Consider the following 23,044-nt stretch of genomic DNA (forward strand, 5'->3'; position numbering starts at 1 on the left):
GAGGGAGAAAGAATGGTTTTGTCTCATCCCAGTGTTAGAGACAACTCTTACTTTGTTTCTCAGAAGTAAAACTCTGTCCAGGCTCAGTCAGTAGACTAGCCAGCCAGAAGATGTGGAAGTATAGTTCTATCTCATTGTTAACAGTCCACATGTAGAGGATTATGTACGTGCATGTTTATTTATTATGTATACTTATACATACATGCATACACACACAAAGCATGGGTAATATCTATGCTTCCTTGTAGCTTATTATTCTACAAAATTGACTGTTCAGATGTAGTTTAGGAAAGGCCCTATTAAAGTCCAAGAACCCCTTGGTCTTCTACCAAGTTGATTTAAGACTTACTGTAGTCATCTCCACCTGGGTGTAGGTGAGGTAGAACAGTGGAGCTTTAAGATATGTCTACAGACTTGTGCTTTATTCAGTTATTTTTATTAACAAGGTACTGAGTGAAATTGGCCAGAGTTAAGATCTCTGAAAATGCCTGTTTTGATAGATCTCATATTTCACTGACATAAACTATTTATTTGTAAAAAGAAAGTTTTAATTCCCACAATTCTTATAAAACCCTCACCCAGAATGAAACACTAAAATTATTTGGTAGCTGAAAATACACTGAATTAAAATAAGCAAAAACACTTCCATAATCAATTATGGACAGTTTCAAACAGGTTAAAACTATGTCTATGGTCCATGCTACTTTAGGCTACACACTTGTGACATTTATCTACAGTCTTCAAATTCATTCTTAAAATTAAATGTTTCAGTAAACACCTTCATCAAAATTAATGTTAAAGATCATGTTCCCCTGTAAATTCAATATAAGATAAAACATTGTGTCCTTTCAGGATATAAAATGCATGGCTTTTATAAAAGGATGGGGCAAGATATATGTATACGACTAAACATGATTTTTCCCATAATATTCACTATTGTAACTTCTGTATTCACTTTTAACCTCTTAACCATCCTTCGGTCAGCATATACTTCATGAAAGGCACTGTTAGTTTCTAGGGATGTAGAGATGACTGAGCCCTTGTTTGTGCTCTAGCAAATCTAGCCTATTCACATTTATTGTCTCCAAAATCCTTAAAATTCAAAGTACTAAGTTATTTTAATTTATTAGATGTTGACAAACATCTATTGGGCATTGGCTGAGCTATCACCAGCCAAAAGAGTTGTGTTTTTCTTTAGCAAGAGATGATATGTGAAACAGGTTGACAGAACCAAAAATTTCTTTTGTCCTGGTCAGAAAACCATAAGTGTGAATGAAGAATATAGTTTTTCAAATTTCTTAGAATTCTTTTTGGTTAATTAGGTCACATAATATCTTTAGCTATTTAAGTGTGTGTTAAAGATACATCCATTTTTCAGGAATTTTTGTTGGCTATCTTCATTGTGAAAATAACTTTATTCTTACCTCTTTTAGACAGAAAAGCAATGTTCTTTTGAAAGTTGGGTAAAGGTCAAATAGTAGTCATATTTTCTCCTCATTTTTGCCACTTTAGCCACAGGACTTTCTGAACAATGACACTAACCTCCCCTTAAAAATTGTTTTCTAGGCTGGGCGCAGTGGCTCACAACTGTAATCCCAGAACTTTGGGAGGCCAAGGCAGGTGGATCATCTGAAGTCAGGAGTTTGAAACCAGCCTGGCCAACATGGTGAAACCCCATCTCTACTAAAAATAGAAAAATTAGCCAGGCGTGGTAGCAGGCACCTGTAATCCCAGCTACTTGGTAGGCTGAGGCAGGATAATCTCTTGAACCTGGGAGGCAGAGGTTGCAGTGAGCCTAGACCAAACAATTGCACCCCAGCCTGGGCAACAAGAGTGAAACTGTTTCAAAAAAATAAAAAAAATTGTTTTTTCTAAGCATTTTGTGGCTTGAAAATCTAGCAATTTTGACTAACTTTATATATTTCTTATACAATTCTCAAACAGATGTAAAAGGATGTATATGGAAGTTAATAGTCTGGTTTGCCTATATTGGATTTTGGTATCACTAAAATTACTTTTTAAAAAGTTAAGAGATTTTTTAATTGTTATTCCTTTTAATTTTGAGACAGGGTCCCACTCTGTCACCCAAGCTGAAGTGCAGAGATGCGATCTTTGCTCACTGTAACCTCTGCCTCCCAGACTCAAGCCATCCTCCCACCTCAGCCTCCCAAGTAGCTGGGACTACAGGCGGGCACCACCATGCCCAGGTAACTTTGTATTTTTTTTTTTTTTTTGAGAGATGGGGTCTCACTATGTTGCCCAGGCTGGTCTTGAACTCCTGAGCTCAAGCAGTCCACCCACCCCACCCTCCCAAAGTGCTGAGATTACAAGCATTAGCCACTATACCTGGCCGAGACTATTTTTTAGACCAGTTTTAGGTTTACAAAAAAATTGAGCAGAAAGTTCAGAGAACCCCCACCTGTTTCCCTGTTAATTAACATCTTGCATTAGTATATTTATTACTATTGATAAGCCAATATTGATACATTAACTAAAGCACACAATCTACATTAGGGTTCATGCTTTGTAAAATTTTATGGGTTTTAACAAATGTGTAACATCACACATCTACCATTACACTATCAATAGAGAATAATTTCACTGCCCTAAATATCTCAAACTCCACCTATTTATCGCTTCTCTCCCACCCACCCCCATCACTGGAACTCTGATCCTTTTATTGCTTCCATTGTTTTGCCTTTTCCAGAATGTCATATAGTTGGACTCACAGTGTATAGACTGGCTTTTTTCACTTAGTAATACGCATTCAATATTCCTCCTTGTCTTCTTATAGTTTGATAGTTCATTTTTTGAGGTTGAATAATATTCCATTTTATGGATGTACAACAGTTTGCTTATTTATTCACCCATTGAAGGACATCTTGGTTGTTTCCAGTTTGGGGCAATTATGAATATAACTGTTATAAACATTTGTATGCAGGTTTTTGTGTGGACATAAGTTTTCCATTCATTTGGGTAAATTCCTACGAACTTGATCACTGAATCATATGGAAAGAGCATGTTGGCTTTGTAAGAAACTGTTAAACTGTCTTCCAAGTGGCTGGCAATGAATGACAGTATCTGTTGCTCCACACCCTTGCCAGCATTTGGTGTTATTTAGTGTTTTGGATTTTAGCCATTCTAGTAAGTGGTATTTTATTGTTGTTTTAATTTACAATGCCCTTATGACATAGTCCCTTAAGCATCTTTACATATGCTTATTTGCCATCTGTATATCTTGTAAGGTGTCTGTTCAGATCCTTTGCCCACTTTTTAATTGGGTTTATTTTTGAGTTTAAAGAGTTCTTTTGTATATTTGGGATATGAATCTTCTATAAGATATATATTTTGCAAATATTTTTCTCAGTCTGTGGCTTGGCTTTTTAGCTTTTTATTCTCTTAACAGTGTCTTTTGTGGAGCATAAGTTTTAACTTTAATGACGTCCAACTCCAATTTTTCTTCCACTAATTGTGATTTTGATGCTGTATCTAAAAACTCACTGCCAAACCCGCGATCACTTAGATTTTCTCTTGTTACTTTCTAGAAGTCTTATAGTTTTGTGTTTTATTTTTATGTCTATGATCAGCTTTGAATTAAGTTTTGTGAAAGGTCAATATCTACACTTATCTCTTTGAATGTGGATGTTCCAGGACCATTTGTTAAAAAGACTATCTCCATTGAATTGTCTTTGTATCTTTGTCGAAGATCAATGGACTGCATATAGGTCTATTTCTCGGCTCTCTATTCTGGTCCACTGATCTGTTTACTCTTTCACCAATACCACAATGCCTTAACTACTGGAGTGGAGCTTTATAGTAAGACTTGAAAGTGAGTAGTGTTAGTCCTGACTTTGTTCTTCAATGTTGTGTTGGCTCTTCTGGTCTTTTGCCTGTCTATATAAATTTTAGAATCAGCTTGTCAATATCCACAAAATAACTTGCTGAGATTTTAAATGGAATTACATTGAATCTATAGATCAATTTGGGAAGAGTGGACATATTGATAATATTGAGTTTTCCTATCCATGAACATGGGCTATTTCTCCATTCATTTAGTTTTTTTATTTCTTTCATCAGTTGTAGTTTCCATCATACAGATCTCATACAAATTTCATTAGATTTATACCTAAGTATTTCATTTTTGGGAGTGCCAATATAGATATTGTATTTTAAATTTCAAATTCCAATTGTTCATTTTTGGTACACAGCAAAGCAGCCTACTCTGTCTTCTTGGTTAGCCTGGTTAAAATTTCATCAAATTTATTGATCTTTTTTTTTTTTTTTTTAAAGTCCCAGCTTTTGGTGGTGTTGATTTTCTCCACTGTTCTCCCATTTTCAATTTCACTGGTTTCTGATCTAATTTTCTTTAAACATTTTGTAGTGAGGGGGTTACTTCTCTTTTTAAAAATTTTTAAAATAAGTTTTAAATTGATACATAAGTGTCCATATTTATGGGGTACAGTATGTTTCAATACAAATATAATTACTTTCAAACATAAGAAAAAGTAATGTGAAGACTAAAGTACACATATTTATTTTAAAACATTTGTCATATTTGCTAATAAATTTATAAGGAACAAAGAACGCCTGAATCTACTTAAAAGAACCTTAATCTCAAATGAAGTAAAATATATAAATAATCAGCAAAATTCTTATTAACTTGTAGAAATGTAGTTTATTTCATGCAAACCTACATTCTTTCCTATATTTTAACAGCTAATCAAATAAACATTTCAAAAAATTCATTACATCACAACAAATTAAAATACTACAAAGGAACTGCAAGTCACTGAATTTATCAAAACCAAACTGAGAGAACACTATGCATAGATAAGGCCAAAGTTACTAATTTGCTTATAGGTAGCACTTTGCAGCTTTTTCCAAATACATATTTGAAAATGTAGTGAGAATCTACAGAGAAAAAAATAGTTTAATCTACAACCCAATGATCAGATAATAAAACATTTGTCATTACATATCAGGTAGCAATGGCTAACTAAAGACAAATTTGGCATCACGCACCAAAAATGACCACAGTAACATTTTGAAAAATTATGATCACATGCACATTTGAAAAGATTAATTTTCTATTTCACCAAATCAACTGAATTGGATAAAGGCAAAATAACAAGTATTTTATTAATGCAATGCAGAAATTAGGTTTTTGTTATATTAATAATTTGCTTGTGTATTGGCATATATAAAAATCACTGAAGGGATCTAGGAGTATTTCAAGCTCACACTGGACTACTGAACTTCAGAATACTGTCCTAAGGAAATAGGTCTGGGCAGAACTTATTTGAGATAGATTTTAAAAGTATTTAAAAGCAATACTACAATTAGTTACTTACAAAAACATTTATAAAAATTAAATACCAGAAAGTGAGAACATCAATATTAGAGCTCTGTTGTATCATTCAATGTCACAATTTATAAATACATATTATAGTAATTTAAAACACAGGTCCACATATTTTCTACCTTCTAAAATAAGAAAAATCCTTCAAGTTGTTTTCAAAATATGAACAAAAACAAATCCATTGGATTGCTTTCAAAAAATACACAGTCTCTCCCCTACAACTTGGTATGCTAAGTAGGGAAGATGCTTGCCAGCATTGAGAAATACAGTTCCAAATTAGTAGGCTAATAACATTTATGTCAATATCAACTCTAAATGGTGTTGTACAGTCAGTTTAAATAAATTATGATTTTACCCTACATATGTCTGCAATAGTAAATCATTCTTTCTACTCTTTTGAACTAAGTACAGTAAAATTCTTTCACAAAATAATCTGAGATCAAGATAACCACAAAAGGAAATATTTTCAGTGAAAAAAAGTTAATTTTTCCCAAGGAGTGTGTAAAAAACAAATGTCTTTTAGGATATTGATGAGAAGAGGAACATGCCAATATTCTTGCTTTATTAACAGATTTAAAAATTACAGTGAGTCCTCAGTTGACCTCAATGGACCAATGGCTGGGTACAGAAGGAATCAGAGGCGAGGACATGTTCCTGCTGCAGTGGGAAGTAAGACAGAGCAGGACTACGGCCTGCCCTACTGGAGGAAATTGCTCCTAGGGCCTTGTCTCCAGGAGTTGGGAAAGGGGAAATAAAACATTGCCCGGTCTTCCAAGTCTCTGGGCAAAAAGTCACTGAGTTGGAAAGAAGTACCTCATACAGATGGGAATTCATATTTTAGAAGGCCTTCTGTAACCTTCTTATATTGTTTCAATGCTCCTAAGAAAAGTTTTGATGATGTATGTTATTAATTCCTTTTCATAAAAAGATGTCTCAAGAATCTAAATAAATCTTAAATTTTGGGGGGAAATCTATTTTTATGTAAAAATATTACACTGAAAACTATTTACCGATGTGTCCTCTTTAGTGATCTAAAAGATACACTGAGCCAGCATACTTTACATTTGTATTCAGATGTTGCTTAGCTGTCTAGCAAAATCTGTTTGACTACTTTAGGTATAATATTGTTATTTCAAGTAGTGGGATTTGTAGTCAGAACTAGTTCCTTCTGAGTGTACCACTCATCAAAAACAACTCTGTACACAAAACAGAAGGAAAATCTTTCAGCACATTAAAAGTCATACTATAAACATAGGCCTCAGAAAGGAAGAAAGGTATAAAGGAATGAGAGAGGACATAAGAAAAGAAAGACAAAACCCTAAATCCACTTACGTCTTAACATTTAGAATTTAATACAATCCATTATATTTGATGATTCAAGTATGCTAAGATTATTCAGGGACATATTTTGTCACTTAGTGCAAATATACTTGTAATTTTTAGGCATGATCCACTCAAATCACAAGTAAGAAACTCACCTTACTAAACAGGTGAATTATAATATGGAGAGTTTATTTTTTCTCTAATATGGTAATCAGCACACCATCAAGAACATTCCCTAAACCTATTAATGCTATAAAGAATGAGGTTTGTAACTGAATGTAAATTAAATTTCTCCATTAATATGCTAAAATATACTTTTAAAAAACCACACTGACTTTCCTATGCTAATTTAATTTGGGCATACATCCAGCTTAAATTTCAGAACTGATCATCTAATCAAATAGTAGTTCAAAAAAATCAACTGGCAGAATGTTTTCTTGAATGTCTGGATTGTCAAATTTTCTGATCTATTCTTTATAAAGGGAAAACGCTTGAATCTTTTGATTTAGTTCTTACCATTTTTGTGAAATGAGGGCCTCTTATGCAATGAGATTATTCAAAAGCCCTTGTATTCATTTGGTAAGACAGCAAATTTTAATAATTAAACTTATACTTTCTTTTGTTTTTGACAAAAATAATCTATTGATAACAAGTTATTTATGTTGTAAAAGAAGTTAATTAGTAATTTAGGGGCAATTCATTAAATTAATAGATTATTATTATTTTCTGCAATATTATTCTGAATTACTGGCTTACTGAATATTCTTACCTAACAACTATTTAAAGAATAATTTGGAAAATTTTAAACAAATACTTATTATCAAGTAATAAAGTCATCAAAAATTACCAGAAATAATTCTTTAAGAAATGTACTTTGCATGTAAAGTACATGTATTTAGTAGTCCTATTTTGCAGTAGATGTCATTATATTTCAATAAGCTTCTCAAAGAGAAAACTTCTACCCATTACAGTTTTTTACACAAGGTGGCTTGACAAATACTAACTTGGTTCCCCAGCAATCAACTGAGTCTTCCAGAGTCAAGTCATTGCCTTCTGAACTCAAATTTATCCAATAAAATAACATTTTTATATGATTGTATATAACATTCCGTAAGACAAATTCTGCTTAAAAAGTTGAATATTCTGAATCACTGAAACAACCAAATATTATTTTAAATATAACTTGAAAGTCATAAAGGAATCTATACTGGTTGTGAAGTGTATGCACGTACATACTTCAATTATTATAACCATAAAAAATTTAATACTAAAGGAAAGTGGTAACATTACCTTATACATTCCTACCAATTTATCTTAGGGCATTATGAAAGTTAGTTATAAAAGCAATTGGCTAATTTCTTTTCCTTTTCTGCTTCTGTTTCAACAACAGCATCTTAATTTCATGACAAAACCTGATGAGAAACATTGTACTTAAGAAATTATTCCAAAGTAAACCCAAAGACTAAATAAAACAACACTACTTTCACAGGACTTTTGATGAATTAGTCCAAAAGCATTTTTGCTTTAGGGACTTGTAAACTTTTCTGTAATAACAAGAAACTGGACCCCTTTCTGGGATGATCATTTCCCCCATCCAATACCTTCAAGTATCACTAGGAAAAATAGCACAGTTATAAACTCCAGTACATAAACACCAACTCAACTTCCTCACAATGGCTTTGTAAGGTAGATCAGCAGGTAAATAGCAAGTATCATCTTCATTCTGCAAATGAAAGTGCAGAATGAAGCACTTGAGGCACTGAAGAGCTATGTGATTTGCCCAAGGTATTCAATTAGTCAATCATTAAATTACAAAGAGCATCAAATTATCTCTGCTCCTGGCTTATTGCTTTCTGGCCACACTTCACATGAAAAGACTGTATGTATGTGTTCTTAAGTGTAGTCTACATGACCTTCAATTCAGAGTAAGTCTATCCACTGATAATTATTTTAAAAGGGATCTAATCTCAAAGATCATAAAAACTCAAAGATCAAAATTTTCAGATAATGAGGATGATGCTCTATTCCTTTCAATATCTGCATAGAGCTGTGTTTTAAAAAAACTTACATGATAATATTTATTAAAAAGAAAAATAAAAATTTCAAATTTATGTCTTAGGGAAAGATTAACTTCAAGTTAGGGGAACCATATAATTCATCTTCAAACTGGGATACTTGAGGGTGAAAGTAGTCACTAGTAATAAACAGGATACTAGGTGTTACACTGAGACTGTATTAGGCAAGCTGAAGTATGGTCACCCAATGTAGCATGGATTCAGTAAGAGTTACAAATATTCTAGGGACATAAGAAAACTCTTTGCAAGCATGCTGCGATCAAACATGTTCACTTTTCAATAAAACACTAGTACTTTAAAATATAATACATAAATTTAGCTTAAACACAAAGGTTAAAACAATCTATTTAGTAAGAATGTTTAACCAACAAGTTATTACACATTTCCATTCTAATATAGTTTTGTTTTCTATAAACCACAATTTAAGTATTAGTAATAACAGTAAATGGATTCACTTTTTACCTTTGAATAACCAGTTTTTTTCTCAAAAAGTATAAACAGGTACCTTTAAATATTGAAGGATTTTGTTGGACTCTTTGACTACTAAAAAAAAAAACTATTTTCCATTAATGCCTAGGATTTATCCTTGAATGGCATAATCAACATTTAAATCAATATGTTAAATGATAAATGTGAACATAGCTTTCTGAAATGAAAATCTTTTATAAAGCAATACCAGAAGCATAAAAAAATCCAGTTACTACAAAGACTGAAGGAATACTATATCACCTGATTATAGTACACATGCTAAATACACAGACACGAATCAATTGAAGTATAGTCTTAATCTTATACATGCAAAAATCCCCCACTAGTTTGCAAACAGATTTGAAAAAGTACTTTTTACATTCAGTTATGTCTAGTAAGTAAGCCTTGTTTTAAGACACGAGTTTTATGAATACAGTTATTATTTGAGGTCTCCATTCACTTACATTTCTTTGGGAAATACAGGCTGAATATACTTTTTAGAAGTAACAAAAATGTAAGTCACAATAACAAAACTGTATATAATATTTAGTATGACTTATGGCTTCCTTGAATCTTTAAAATAACTCTCTTGAAAAAAAATCTGAAACAAACTGCGTGTTCTTAACATATGTTGATCTTTTTAAAAATCCTTCCACTGTAACTGTATTTCTGAGGCAGATGCTTAGGAAATGATATGTAATAAATCTTGTTGGAAAAGGTGATACTCTATTCAATGCAAATTAAACTATTATTCCTAAGATATAATTAATTCTCAGTGCCTTTTTTGTTATCTTGACACTTTTCACTGACTATAGAGGAAATTCTAGGGTACACAGATGTTCATCAAGACTGAACTGATGTGTTGACCTTGGTTAGTGGTCCCACAAACTTTTTCAGACTTTAAACATCATTAAATATGTCACTGCGAGACATCGAGAGATATCGTCCACCAGGCTGATACCTAAAAAGGGAACATAAAGAAATGATCTGAGGCATCAAAAATAATAAAGGAAGAGAGGAAAACAAGAATACATTAAAAGGGAGTGGCCATATAATTTGTAAGTACTGTAAAATCTAGTCAGTAGCTGACAGCAGAAACTTACCCTCCAAGTATATTATCCAAAAGGACTTAATTATAAATCAACCAGCAACTGTTTTAGACCCTAGAATATATGCATGACAGAGTGAGAGATGTAAAAAGAAGGGGCAGGGGATGTAAGACACATCTGGGAGATTAATCAATTCAATAACCACTCTCAATTGTTGCATATAAATATAACCTAGGTTTTTACTGCATATAGGCAATACTATGGTAAACATTTTCGTGCACATGATATTTTGCTTTTATTTAATTATGTGCTTATAGCATAATGGCTAAAAGTAGAGACTCTGTAGCCAGAATACTGCAGTTTGAATGCCTGACTTACCATTTACAAGTTGTGTGACTCTAGGCACTTTACTGAGCCTCTCTGGATTTAAATCCAACTGAATTTGCAACCATACAATTACAATATTTTTGTTAAAGGGCTTAGAATAGTGTCTAGTATCTAGACACTGCTATGCAGCAGTTACTAAATATAATAAATTTCACAAATGGGACAATCAGAAATAGGCATATAAACATTGTTTTGATCCTTTGCTATATATTTCAATTATTCTTTCTTATTTATACCACCACTAGTATTGTATGAAGATAACAATTTTAGTTACCATTACTGGATGATATAATTTTTAAAATATAAGAGCATTAGAAAGTCTAAAAAGGTATCAAGTTACTTAATATATTTTTTATTATTAGTGAAAATGAACACTTTCCTTTACTTATCACTTGTTTACTTTTACCTTTACTTACTTATTTTCAATCTTGTCAAGTCAATGTGTTATTAAAATTGTAGAGGAATGCTAGAGCTAAAATGTCACAGCCAGAACTTACCTTCCTGATTCAGATTCAAGAGGATCATCAGTGAATGTTTCTGCATTAAAATCCAAAGGTTCTGCATCTTGGAGAAGTTCTATCCGGTCCCTTTCAGTCCTGTTATTAGCCCTGGTATATTTGAATGCAGCTGCAAAGGAAGGGGGAAAAATGTCTACTTCCCTACTGTCTTTTAACTTATGGATCACAGTCTATGGAGGTACAGAAAGAAAAATCAAAATTCCAAGGAATCTGAATTTTCATTCTGAAGACAAAGAACATAAGAAAAGATAACTACACGGTTCCTTAAAATCAGATTAAAATTACAAGCAGTGTAACAGAATATAGCAAGGAAAAGTTCTCTGGGCTGGTAGTTAGCTAAGAAGCTCTCTAAGCTCAGAAGCAGATACAGTGCAAACATTTCATTAGTGTAACTCAGAATTAACATTTAACTATGTTATCACAATGGTGAAACTGTTCATTAACAAAAGTAGTTTGAGTTGGTTTTACAGTAAGCCTCATTTCTTGGCTAGGACTTTAATGTGTAATCAGCTCAAACTCTTAAAAAAAGGTGTGTCTTTTTACCATAAGGCAAGAGTATGGGTAGCACTAGCAAACAGAAATAGAATGCAAGCCGATATTTAATTAGAAAATTTCTAGTAGCTATATTAAAAAGTAAAAAGAAACAAGTGAAATTAATTTTAATATATTTAAACACAGTATATCCAAAATATTACCATTTCAACATGTTGCAAGTGCTCAATAGCCACATGTGGCTAATGATTATCATACCTGACAGCAGATAAAGAAAACTAACTCTCCCTTCTCTGTGTGGATAGGGATTTCTTTATAAACAAACCAAATTTTCACAATGTTGTTCAGAGGAGTCCAAGTAGATTTACAACAGCTTTATGATATAGTTCTTTCTGAAAACTTAATGCAAGCCAATTCTATCATATTTACATTTTTGTAAGCTTGGACTCTGTCCTAAATGCAAATCTCTTCATCTTTTCTCTCACTCATTCAGCAAATCGCAATTGCCCAATACATGCTAGATTCTCTCTAATTCATCATCCTATGACTTTGTGACACCTCTTAAGCATTCTCCCGTCTTGCCAGGTCTTTCTATTCTGTAAACTTCCTTCCACTCTATGGTAAGCAAGCGTCCAAATCCCTTTACAGAATCCTATTTCCTAGTTTTAACTAAAGCTTTAGCCCTTTCCTATTTATTCTACCCTAAAGTCCTTCAAATAAATCCTTTTCTTTTCATCTCCAGGACAACTGCCTTATTTTAGACCCTAATCATTTCTTGACTGTATTACCAAACAGTCTCTGAAATGGTTTCTACATCTCACTTCCCCAAGAATTATGCTTTATACTGCCATCAAATTCATCTTTCTAAACCAAAAATCTTATCATGCTTCTTCCCAGATTGAAATCTGACTTTTAGGCCAAAATCCGAACTTTTTTTTCTTTCTTTTTTTTTTTTTTTTTTTTGATAGAGTCTTGCTCTGTTGCCCAGGCTGCAGTGCAGTGACATGATCTCGGCTCACTACAACCTCCACCTCCTGAGTTCAAGTGATTCTCCCGTTTCAGCCTCCTGAGTAGCTGGGATTACAGGAGCATACCACCATGCCCAGCTACTTTTTGTATTTTTAGTAGAGACGGCGTTTCACCATGTTGGCCAGGCTGCTCTCGAACTCCTAACCTTAGGTGATCCACCCACCTCAGCCTCACAGGCATGAGCCACTGCGCCCGGCCCCAAATCCAAACATTGGAGAATGACAATATCTGTTCCCCAGCTACTCTGTGGCCTCCTCTCTTATTAGCCTCCCCATGCTTAAGCTTTAGTTACAGAGAAAAACATGCATTTTCCCAAAGGTTCCCTCATGCCACAACGTCCTGCACTTAGTCTCCCTTCTAATTAAAATACCCTTCACCTGGCTAAGTACTATTCATTTTTAAATACTCAGCTAAACATGTCCTTATTACAGAAATATTTCTTCATTATAAAAACTCTTTCCTAAGATAAGCCCTCTTTTTCAATCCCCAAACTGAATTCCTTCTGCATCTGGTGTGCATCCTTCCATCAGAGCTGTCATGAGAAATCTACAATATCATACATAGTCTGTAATTAAAATATTTTTAACATTTCTATTTAGCTGTTCTGTATAGTTTCCATCTCTCTGGTGAAATACCCCCCATCTGTTCATGCACATTGTCCAACCTTTCCATCAGATCATTTAACATACCAGTTGGTTATTTTAAAGTCACTGCACTGTCTGCTAATTTCAACATTTGAGCCACCTCTGGGTCTGGTATGTTCACTATTTTATGTTTTGAAAATGGCTCATATTATCTTACTTTCTTGCATATCTCATAATTTTGGGTTAAAAGCCAGACATTATGTGTAAAAGAAGGAAAAGATGGAGAGAAATCATAGTTTTATGCCCAGAATGGGCACACCTCTTCTATTAGATCATCACTGTTGAGGGCTGGAATCACTCAACCTATAGTTGATCTGAGTTTGGATTTGGTTGTTGCTTTAGTTTCCTTAAGTCCCCACAGACTTCCCATTTCTCTAGTAATGAAATCCTATGACCTTGTACTTAGTAGGGCCTCAAGTGTCAGATGGTTTCTCTCAGTATTCTTTTTCCACTCTCAGATTTCAGTAGTCCCTGCATGGATATGGATATACCACAGAGGGAGTCTTCTCCATGTTTCTATTCCTCCTCCAACAATTGACTACTATTGCTTGGTACTCAGTGCGAAACTTGTAGCTGAGTGGGTGAGAGTGCTCAGTTTTTCTCCTCCATCCTCAGTCTTAAACCCTGTGCACTGAAGCCTCAGTGGTGGGGCTCTTTCAGCAATCTTACATCTCTCCCAAAAACAGCCTCTTCCTTCTACTCAGTTCAAGGTCCTAGGCAAAAACTGGTTTCTTGGCACCTCCTAAATAGCTTCTGCATCATGTCAGTGTGGGGTCAGTGATACAAGGTTTCCTAACCCACCCTGGTAGCAGATGGCTTCTGTCTGGTATCAGTCCCTCACTGAATTATGAGCATCCTGAGGACAAGAAATATACCTTCTTTGTATTGCTGTATACCTGGGAATATGCCTAACTTATATGGGTCAGTCAATAAATTATTATAAAAATGACTGAATAACCTACACCTACTAATAGGAAAGAAAAACATCAAGTAAGTTATAGAAATAAACACCTGCCTAGAACATACCTGGGATAAGTGCTTATATTATTTAGGGTTAGTATACTTACAACTATTCATTTGATGCCCCAGTTTCTCCTTTCCCTACCACAGTACATATTTGAGCTTCCCCTTCCTTCTATATACTAAGGAATGCAGAAAAAAAAGAAGTCACTGCAAATATACCATTTATAATTCTACAAAGGCATTTCTGGATGAGTATTCTAACACTCAATCTCTACGCAAGCAAGCATTAGAAAACAATTTCCAAGTGAACTAGAAGATAAACTACTTACAACGGTTGGTATTAACATCTGAGAAGTTTGACTCTTTGGGGTCAGTATGAATATTTCTGTTCCTAGTGGAATCTTCTCTATTATGTCCATAACGTTCTTTCCATTCCTAGAAAAGAAGCACAAATAATCATATAATAGAACAGAAAATAATTCATTAATGTCAAGAGATTACATATGCAATATAATATAATTTATTTTCATCAGAGATTCATTAGTAATCAATATAATTATCCTAGTATCTTTAAAAATCATAGGTCAATGTTTTTATTTTTACATGATTTATTGAAGTCACAGTCTCTATAAACTTCAACTTTTACAAATGACATAGAGATATTTTTGCTAACTTTGGTTGTTATTCATCTATCTAAAATGTAAAACAATATTACTACAACAAGCTTACTTTGACCACGTAAAAGTTATGAGAACCCATAATGACTAATAGACGTTAACAAAATTTTCTTTCACTCAAATAAACTACAAATATTAGAGAGCTAAAAAGTCAACAGCTAATGTTGTATACAAACATAATTAGCCTATGACTCAAACGGCATTGTGTGTTATCTTAAATGAAGTAAAACCATATTAACTGGAGTCTACTCATTAAATTCTTAGAATTGAAAGGGACATTAGAAGTCACCTAATGCAACTTTCCAAGCAGTGCCAGATGCTTTTTGGCTCTCTGACTAGATAGCATGTAATTTTCTATGTCGAGAAGCCTATTACAATTCTGGTAAATTGTGTAATTTAGAAATTCTCACAGAGAAGAGAAATCTATCTCTAGTAACTTCTACTCTTTGGTTCTAGTTCTGCCTTCTAAAATAAAGAAGATACCCATATATGAAGATACACAAAGACAACTATCAAGTCTCCTGTTAGTTTTTACTTTGCCAGTATATACACCCATTTGTTAAAAAAAAGTGTGGTAATTATCATTAAATTTTACTCATTTCTTGCCTTTTCATTTTCTAGGAGGCTAGTTTGCCTCAGAAAATGGAGGCTTAAAGAAAAATTAAGGAGGAATAAAATTAATGTCACAGCACCAAAAAAAGAGAAACAATTTTAAAGCAATCAAAACCACTTTAATAGCAAGAATACACCAATTTATGTATTTATTCATTCAACAAATATTCATGGAGCACCTACTTTAGGCAAGAAGCTGCTCGATGCTAAACACAAAGTAATTTATTACTAATGACTTTTAGAACAGGTCTGTCAGGATATTTAGCGTATATACCTGAAAGTATTAAAATTCCCTTTCTTTAAAAATATACCTTATAACATTTTCCCACTGTTTTTTTTTTCTGTCTTTAGCTAATTATTCCAAATTAATAAGATTCTTAAGAAATCAAATTTCAAATTAATCTTCAGGTTACAGAAATTAATACTGTACTTACTCTTCTTCGATTTTCACCTTCTTCTTGCCTTTGCCTTTTTCTCTTCTCTAAAGACAGAAAAATGATCTCAAATATGGCATAACATGGTTAAATCAGACATAGTGCAACTGAAGTAAAGATATCGGGCAATGACCGATATTTCTTTTAACTTGTCACAAAATCAAATGTTATAGGTTATTGCTGGAAAGAATTTGAGATGTTACCTTACTTAGTAGTGAATGCCTTCTCTATTTTTGTTGCAGATGGCCCTGTAGTCTCCGTTTAAATAACTTTAGGGAAGAAAGACTTCTTTCTCACAATGACCTGAAATTTGTTTCTCTGTAAATTCTATTCTCTTTTATTCCTGTCTTCTAAGTTAAGTTCATACTTCTTTTCTTTCTGTATGAGTCGCTTTCCTTGTTACTCTCTTTAGGTTACAGACAAGATGTTTTCACTTTTTTTCCCACAGGATACGCCCTACAGACTCATAATTCTAGCTGTCCTTCTCTAAATACCTTCTAATTTATTAGTCTTATTCTTAAAAATCTTACCCAGGACTGGATGTGCTATGCCATATGAGGTCTAATAGGAGTGCATGTGAAGGCTACACTAGCTTATTTTGGAGCTGCAATACATTTTGTCTTACATTCAACTCAAAATCACACAAAAGCCCCAGACTCAAGTAGGGAGAATGTCTAAGACCAATGTCCCAAAAGTCAAGTTTTCTTCTCTCCATGCTATCACCACTTTGAACATCAGTAAATTTAATACACTCAGTTTTGTGATATGATTCTACTAGAGTGCCATGTATTCTAACAGGCTGTTAATGATCATCACATTCTAAAAAAGTAGCCTTTGTTTGAATGATTTCCCATGCAATTTCAAACTGATGATTCTTTAAATTAATGAGTTTTATAGTTGTGCAGAACTTGGCAAATATGTTTCAAGGTAAACATGAAAATGATTCCAAGACCATACAAGGGTGTTATCTCGCTGCAGACATACTAATAATCTAAGCTTCAGAATTTCTTAAAGACAGATAAAACAATTATTCATGTTTTCAAATTATTTTTGCTAGAAAGGCTATATGTACATTTTTAGCTAAAAATGTGCATTACTTTATAATTTCTTAAGATACATTAAAAATTATTCACAAACTACACAAATATTAATTTTGTATTTTGAGTCTTAGCACTTAGTATTTTCCCTTCATTTATTTTAAAAGACAAATCTTACCTTTTCTGATTAATTCTTTTCCTTCATTAACTAAGTCTGATGTCATATCATCATCTCCCATAAACTGCTGGAAACCAAGCAGATTCAAACAACGGGTTCCCAAACTAATAAAAGCAGATTTTTTAAAAAGACAAACATTATTTCACATTGTAAATATTTAGATGAATTGTTCTTTAGCATTGTCACTCCAAAAGAAGACTATGCTTCATTATCTGTTATCATATAGTTATCTACTGTCATATCTGACATGCTTCAGGAAGTACACTCCCTTTCTAAGAAGTGTATGCCCTGTACTTCACTGATTAGGGTATGCACTATATTCAGGCTTCTTATAGATGTCAATTAAGTCAAGTTATCAGCATACCTTCAGAAAACAATTATACCAAGATGCTAAAATGATAACTATAATAATGTAAGAGCAATTTTTTTCCTCTGATCTAGTTAACTATTTAAATAGCTTTTATACACTACAAATTGATTACTGTATCTTATCTGAAGACTACCTTATATCTTACTTGCTATTTACTTTAAATTTGATTGTTGTACAAGACAAGAATACTGAAAATATGGAACACAAGGAAGGAAATGATAGGTGAATAAGAAGGATTAATATTTCTTAAGATCCAACTATACACGAGATAATTTACAGATGCCTTCTTATTTAATTTTTACTATCACTCTAAGAGATAAATATCACTTTACAGATAAGAAAACAGGTCTAAGGGGTTAAATACTTTGCTAAAGATCCCTTAAATGACAGACCTAGAATTTAAATCCCAGAGAAAATAAAAACCAAGCAGCTCTTTTTATTATATTAGTTCTCAAACTTTTTCAATGATGTACTTCTACACAGAGAGGGAGGAAGAGGAGGAGAAAGTGGTGAAGGAGAGAGAGAGAGACGAAGGGAAAACAGGAAAGCAATTTAGAAAAAGTGAAGATCTCCATTCCATTTTGCAGTAAAAATGTGTAAATATCTAGCTAATCCATAATATATCTACTTGTTTCATTCATATACAAATGTTTTTTATGCATTACCATTGGGTAAAATTGGGGTTTTGTAGATGATCATGTTAATTCTCTGACTTCAAACATTTCCTTACCATCTTCACATCCTTATGGGAGTACTACACTCTGGGATGAGAAGCTCAGAATTAGATCACCGTCTCTGGGAAAGTTTTCTCTTTGTCTGAAGTATCAGGAAACAACATTATGCTCTCTAGGCAGGTAAGTCTGAATATTCACTCTGGGTGTGGCTGTGTTGCTAATAGTGTGGGAATTAGACTAATTATGGCAGCATTTCAAATGAAAATGAACTTATCAAGTTAACCTATCATTGAAATGTCAGTAAGGCATTGCTTCAGGTGTTTCTATAACAGAAAATCTATTTTGTGAGTTAATCTGAAAATTAAGGAATACAACTTTTTTTTTCCCTTAAAGATAAAATGGCACTCAAAGTTTATCCTGATTAACTCTAGAAAGATACTTTTAATGATTATATTTAAGTTTAACAATTTTGCTTTCGGACATAGTGATTCCTTATAGCTAAGATTTTATAGTTGACAGATCACTATTCTGCCCCATATCACTTGATCTATATAACCATCTAATAAGGTAAGAAGAAATGCTAATCTTGCCAGCATAACTGTAACATTAAAAAAATCATTTATACATTACAAGTTCTTAATGTTCCACTTTATTAACTTTTCAAATGATTAAGCACATAATAAAAACATAGTTTTAGGCACACAAAGTATGACTAGTCTCTTCTTTTAATACATCATTTTCACACTGTAGATCTGTTACTGTCTCCTCCACCTAAAGAAAACACTAAAAATATCAAATTTGCTATCAGTTCATATTAAAAGTATTATTTTAAGGGAGGAGAACACCCCTCATATTGTCTTGTGCCCTATTTCTGCCTCCAAAGAAAGAAGTAAAAACTAAAAGGCAGAAATGGAATCCACAGGCAGATAACCCAGCACCGCGCCCTGGGCCTGGTAGTTGAAAATCAACCCCTGACCTAACTGCTTGTGTTACCTATAAATTTCAGACATTGTATGGAAAAGCATCGTGAAAATCCCTGTTCTGTTCTGTTCTGTTCTGTTCGAATTACCGGTGCATACAGCCCCCAGTCACGTACCCCCTGCTTGCTCAATCTATCAAGACCCTCTCACAAGGACCCCCTTAGAGTTGTAAGCCCTTAAAAGGGACAGGAATTGCTCACTCGGGGAGCTCGGTTTTTGGAGATGTGAGTCCGCCGATGCTCCCAGCTGAATAAAGCCCTTTCCTTCTACAACTCGGTGTCTGAGGGGTTCTTGTCTGCGGCTCATCCTGCTACAATTTGAAGTTATAATCTTTTAGTTATTTTACTTATAAGAAAGTAAAATATATTTTCAAAAATTCAATAGAGAATGTATTTTAAACAATATCTGTTTACTCATTACTGTAATGTTAGTAGATATTATCTGTAACAACTATAAAATGGTATTGGAAGATTTAAATAAAGTGGGTAGATAAAATATATTTTTCTCGGAAGAGTAAGCAATGAACATTATTAAGTGTTTTTGAAAAAGTGGTATTTTGGGTATGTTATGGAGCACTTCGGCAATGAAAGAGGGCAGAGTACAGGATGAGGAGGCCTGACATGTAAAAAGAAGCAAAGACAGATGGGAGAAGCCAAGTACACCTATCCTTTAACCCCTTTTGAATCTCACTCCTGCCTAGATTCTACCATTCATTCTAATTCCATGAAAACAGCATGCCATGTACTTTATGACACAGGATAAAATTTCTCCTCTAGTCTTAATGTACAGCTTGATTACAATCGGTCCTCACCTGACCCTTTGTGCTGGCCATGGTCTGAAGCATCTAGACACCCAGCAATAATTATTGGAAAGCTCTAAGGCTAATTTACGTCATTAGAAAAAAGCTGGACATAAGGGTGTTTTGCAGGCTATGCTAGCTGTCAGTGTCAAAGGCCAGGACTTAGAGTTAACATTCTGTAATTAATCCTATCATTTTTTAGCCTAAATAGAATAATGTTAAAATAATATTATTTATTATAATAGAATAATAACTCTACCTCTTTTTTCTTTAAATTTTTTAGAGGGAGACTCGCACCTGATCACTCAACTAGTCCCTTCAAACTATCCCCAGCTTCTCCAAAGCTACAATAAAACAAACTGAAACTCAATCAGTAAGTATTTAAGAGAGCTTTAAAGAGAAAGGATATCCAGATTTAAGAGCAAAAGAAAAAATAATGTTAAGTTTCTTACCTAAAATAAGTAGCAATGCAGAGAATTACCACCAACATAGGATAATATATATAGAATCCATCTGCAATAAAGGATAAAACTTTCATGGAACCCATAATCTGAAGAGCAAGAAAAAAGTAAGTTAAATTGGAATAGCTCTATAATTTCCATTCCTTTCCATCATTAGAAAATTTGCCTATAACCAGTTATATCAATCCATTTGAACTTTTTAAAAAATAGAAAAAAAGCAATAAATGGACTTATTTTTTAAAATCTGCTTTTTATTGAGGTTTTCTCTTAAAGAAAATTAATATAATTATTACTCAAAATTATCACATACATTGACTATAAAGTTAATATTAGTATAGGTCAGTTCTTTTGATACTGGTCAGCTAGACAACATATATGAACCACAAAAAACATTTTTATCATAAAAGAAGCAAAATCACTTTTATCTAGTCAATAGTAATACATATACAATCTTTAAGAGAAAATTTTACCAATAACACTATAGAACTTTTCTGCTGGCATTAAAAGAAATTTCACAATAACAACACCTCATATAGATAGTGAACCTAAGGAATTCTATTTTCTGACCATACTTACAGATGTATAAGCAGTTGGTTGAGTATTCTTGTGAGAGATAGATGAATCCATATGGGTCAAACCCAAGAAATTAAGACATAAAGGAGGTGTCAAACGGCAAAATAGCCTGCAACAAACATTTAAAAATATGTATATAAAAAGTAAAGCAGCAAAATACATTTTATATTATACTGAGATGTATTAAAACATTTCAGATAATTATAGCTAAAATTTTCATCTATTTGCTTTACATATATATTGAATTCTTAATGTGACCTGCCCTCACTTACTTCAGAGATATTCTGAAAATTGCCACATCAATGCCTACATGACTACAGCCTCAAGCTCCTTGCTTTTATGGTTTCTGCCATTGCTTTATCCCCACAAGTTGTGGAGTGCCTTTGCATCATCTCCTACAACTAAGCCATCCATAAAATCCATCTCACAGCATGCCAAGGACAGTAACATCCTCAAGGTGAATTGTATTCAGTACCTAAAAGAACTGAAGTTGTATCAACATATGTCATTCTGACAAGCACAGATATAAAGTTGTTCAATTCTGTCCAAATAAAAAGAATGCCTTACATACCCACACACTTGGATAATTGGGGCTGGGGAGAATAAAGTGTGGGTATGAATTAAAAAAAACATGAGAGAATTCTTTTGTGGTGATAGAACTTTTCTGAATCCTGATTGTGTTGGTGGCTACAGGAATCTACACACACACACACACACACACACACACACAAATGAATGAAGGATAAAAAATGGTGACAACTAAATAAAGTCTGTAGTTTGTAGTTAATAGTAATGTTTTACTCTCATTTCCTGGTTTTGATATCACTGGGGGTAGCGTGAAGTTTACATAGGACTTTTTGTACTACATTTGCAACTTCCTGTGAGTCCATAATTATTTGGAAAACAACAAAAAAGATGCTTAAAAGTACTTTAGATGTCAACTCCTCTATAAAATTATCTAAGTTCATCCTTTATAAATACCTAATAGGACTCATTTAACAATAAGAACAGGTAATAGATTGTACAAGTAATAGATTGCCCAACTTGAAGACATCTCTCTAAATCCTCTCTAAATTCCTCAGGAAAAAATGTTCTTGTTGGTTTTCTCAGTCCTCCTCCACTCAGTGAGAGACCACTGAATCTTAGAACACCATCTAGGTCTGACTTAGTCTCTAAACTGTCCATTGTTTCTACTGCTTGCTAATCTCTGGTTGGTAAATCCAGGCTCACTAAGTATGCTTCTTCTGCCTTCTAGCCTAACCTAGCACACATATTTTAACCTTAAACCTCAAGCAGGAGGTAGCTGGCAATCAACAAACATCAATTTAATATTTAAACCTAATCAATTAGCTGATAGAAATACAGATGTTAGTGGAACACCTGTAAACAACAAAAAATAAAAGATCCATAAGAATACACTCAGTGATGAGATTTCTCTTGCTTCTAAACATAATCCTACTTACATGCCACTGAAAAGAAGGCTATAAGCATCAGTCTGGTGATGTGAAGCCAAATAATAATAGTTAAATACACGAATCCTGAACACAGTAGAATAAACACAGATACTTAAGAAGAAGATGGAAAGGAAGCAGGCAATCTGGAAAAAAAACAAAAACAAAGCAGTTTGTTTAAAACAAACAGACTTTAGCACTTAACAATTACAAGTATTATCCTTCATTTCTTTTTCTTTTCTTTTTTTGAGACGGAGTCTCGCCCTGTCGCCCAGGCTAGAGTGCAGTGGTGCGATCTTGGCTCACTGCAACCTCCACCTCCTCGGTTCAAGTGATTCTCCTGCCTCAACCAACTGAGTAGCTGGGATTACAGGCATGTGCCACCATGCCCGGCTAATTTTTGTATTTTTAGTAAGACGGACTTTTCACCATGTTTGCCAGGCTGGTCTCAAACTCCTGACCTGATGATCCACTCACCTTCGCCTCCCGAA

General features: G+C 33.5%; 1 protein-coding gene across 3 annotated transcripts in view; it reads right to left on the reverse strand.

Annotated features, from left to right (window-relative positions):
• Positions 1–4,655: 4,655 nt before the first annotated feature.
• Positions 4,656–23,044, reverse strand: part of LMBRD2 (LMBR1 domain containing 2) — a 53,580-nt gene continuing 35,191 nt past the window's right edge. For all 3 annotated transcript variants that reach the window (XM_002815490.5, XM_054555476.2, XM_063724086.1), the window contains 8 exons: positions 22,566–22,699; positions 21,106–21,211; positions 20,521–20,618; positions 17,246–17,349; positions 16,031–16,077; positions 14,637–14,742; positions 11,159–11,288; positions 4,656–10,186 (listed from right to left, as the gene is read on the reverse strand). In XM_002815490.5, the coding sequence (XP_002815536.1) occupies positions 10,126–10,186; positions 11,159–11,288; positions 14,637–14,742; positions 16,031–16,077; positions 17,246–17,349; positions 20,521–20,618; positions 21,106–21,211; positions 22,566–22,699 (786 nt within the window). In that variant the 3' untranslated portion in view covers positions 4,656–10,125. The remainder of the gene's footprint in view (positions 10,187–11,158; positions 11,289–14,636; positions 14,743–16,030; positions 16,078–17,245; positions 17,350–20,520; positions 20,619–21,105; positions 21,212–22,565; positions 22,700–23,044) is intronic.

Source organism: Pongo abelii, chromosome 4 (assembly GCF_028885655.2).
Source record: "Pongo abelii isolate AG06213 chromosome 4, NHGRI_mPonAbe1-v2.0_pri, whole genome shotgun sequence".
Lineage (NCBI taxonomy): Eukaryota > Metazoa > Chordata > Mammalia > Primates > Hominidae > Pongo > Pongo abelii.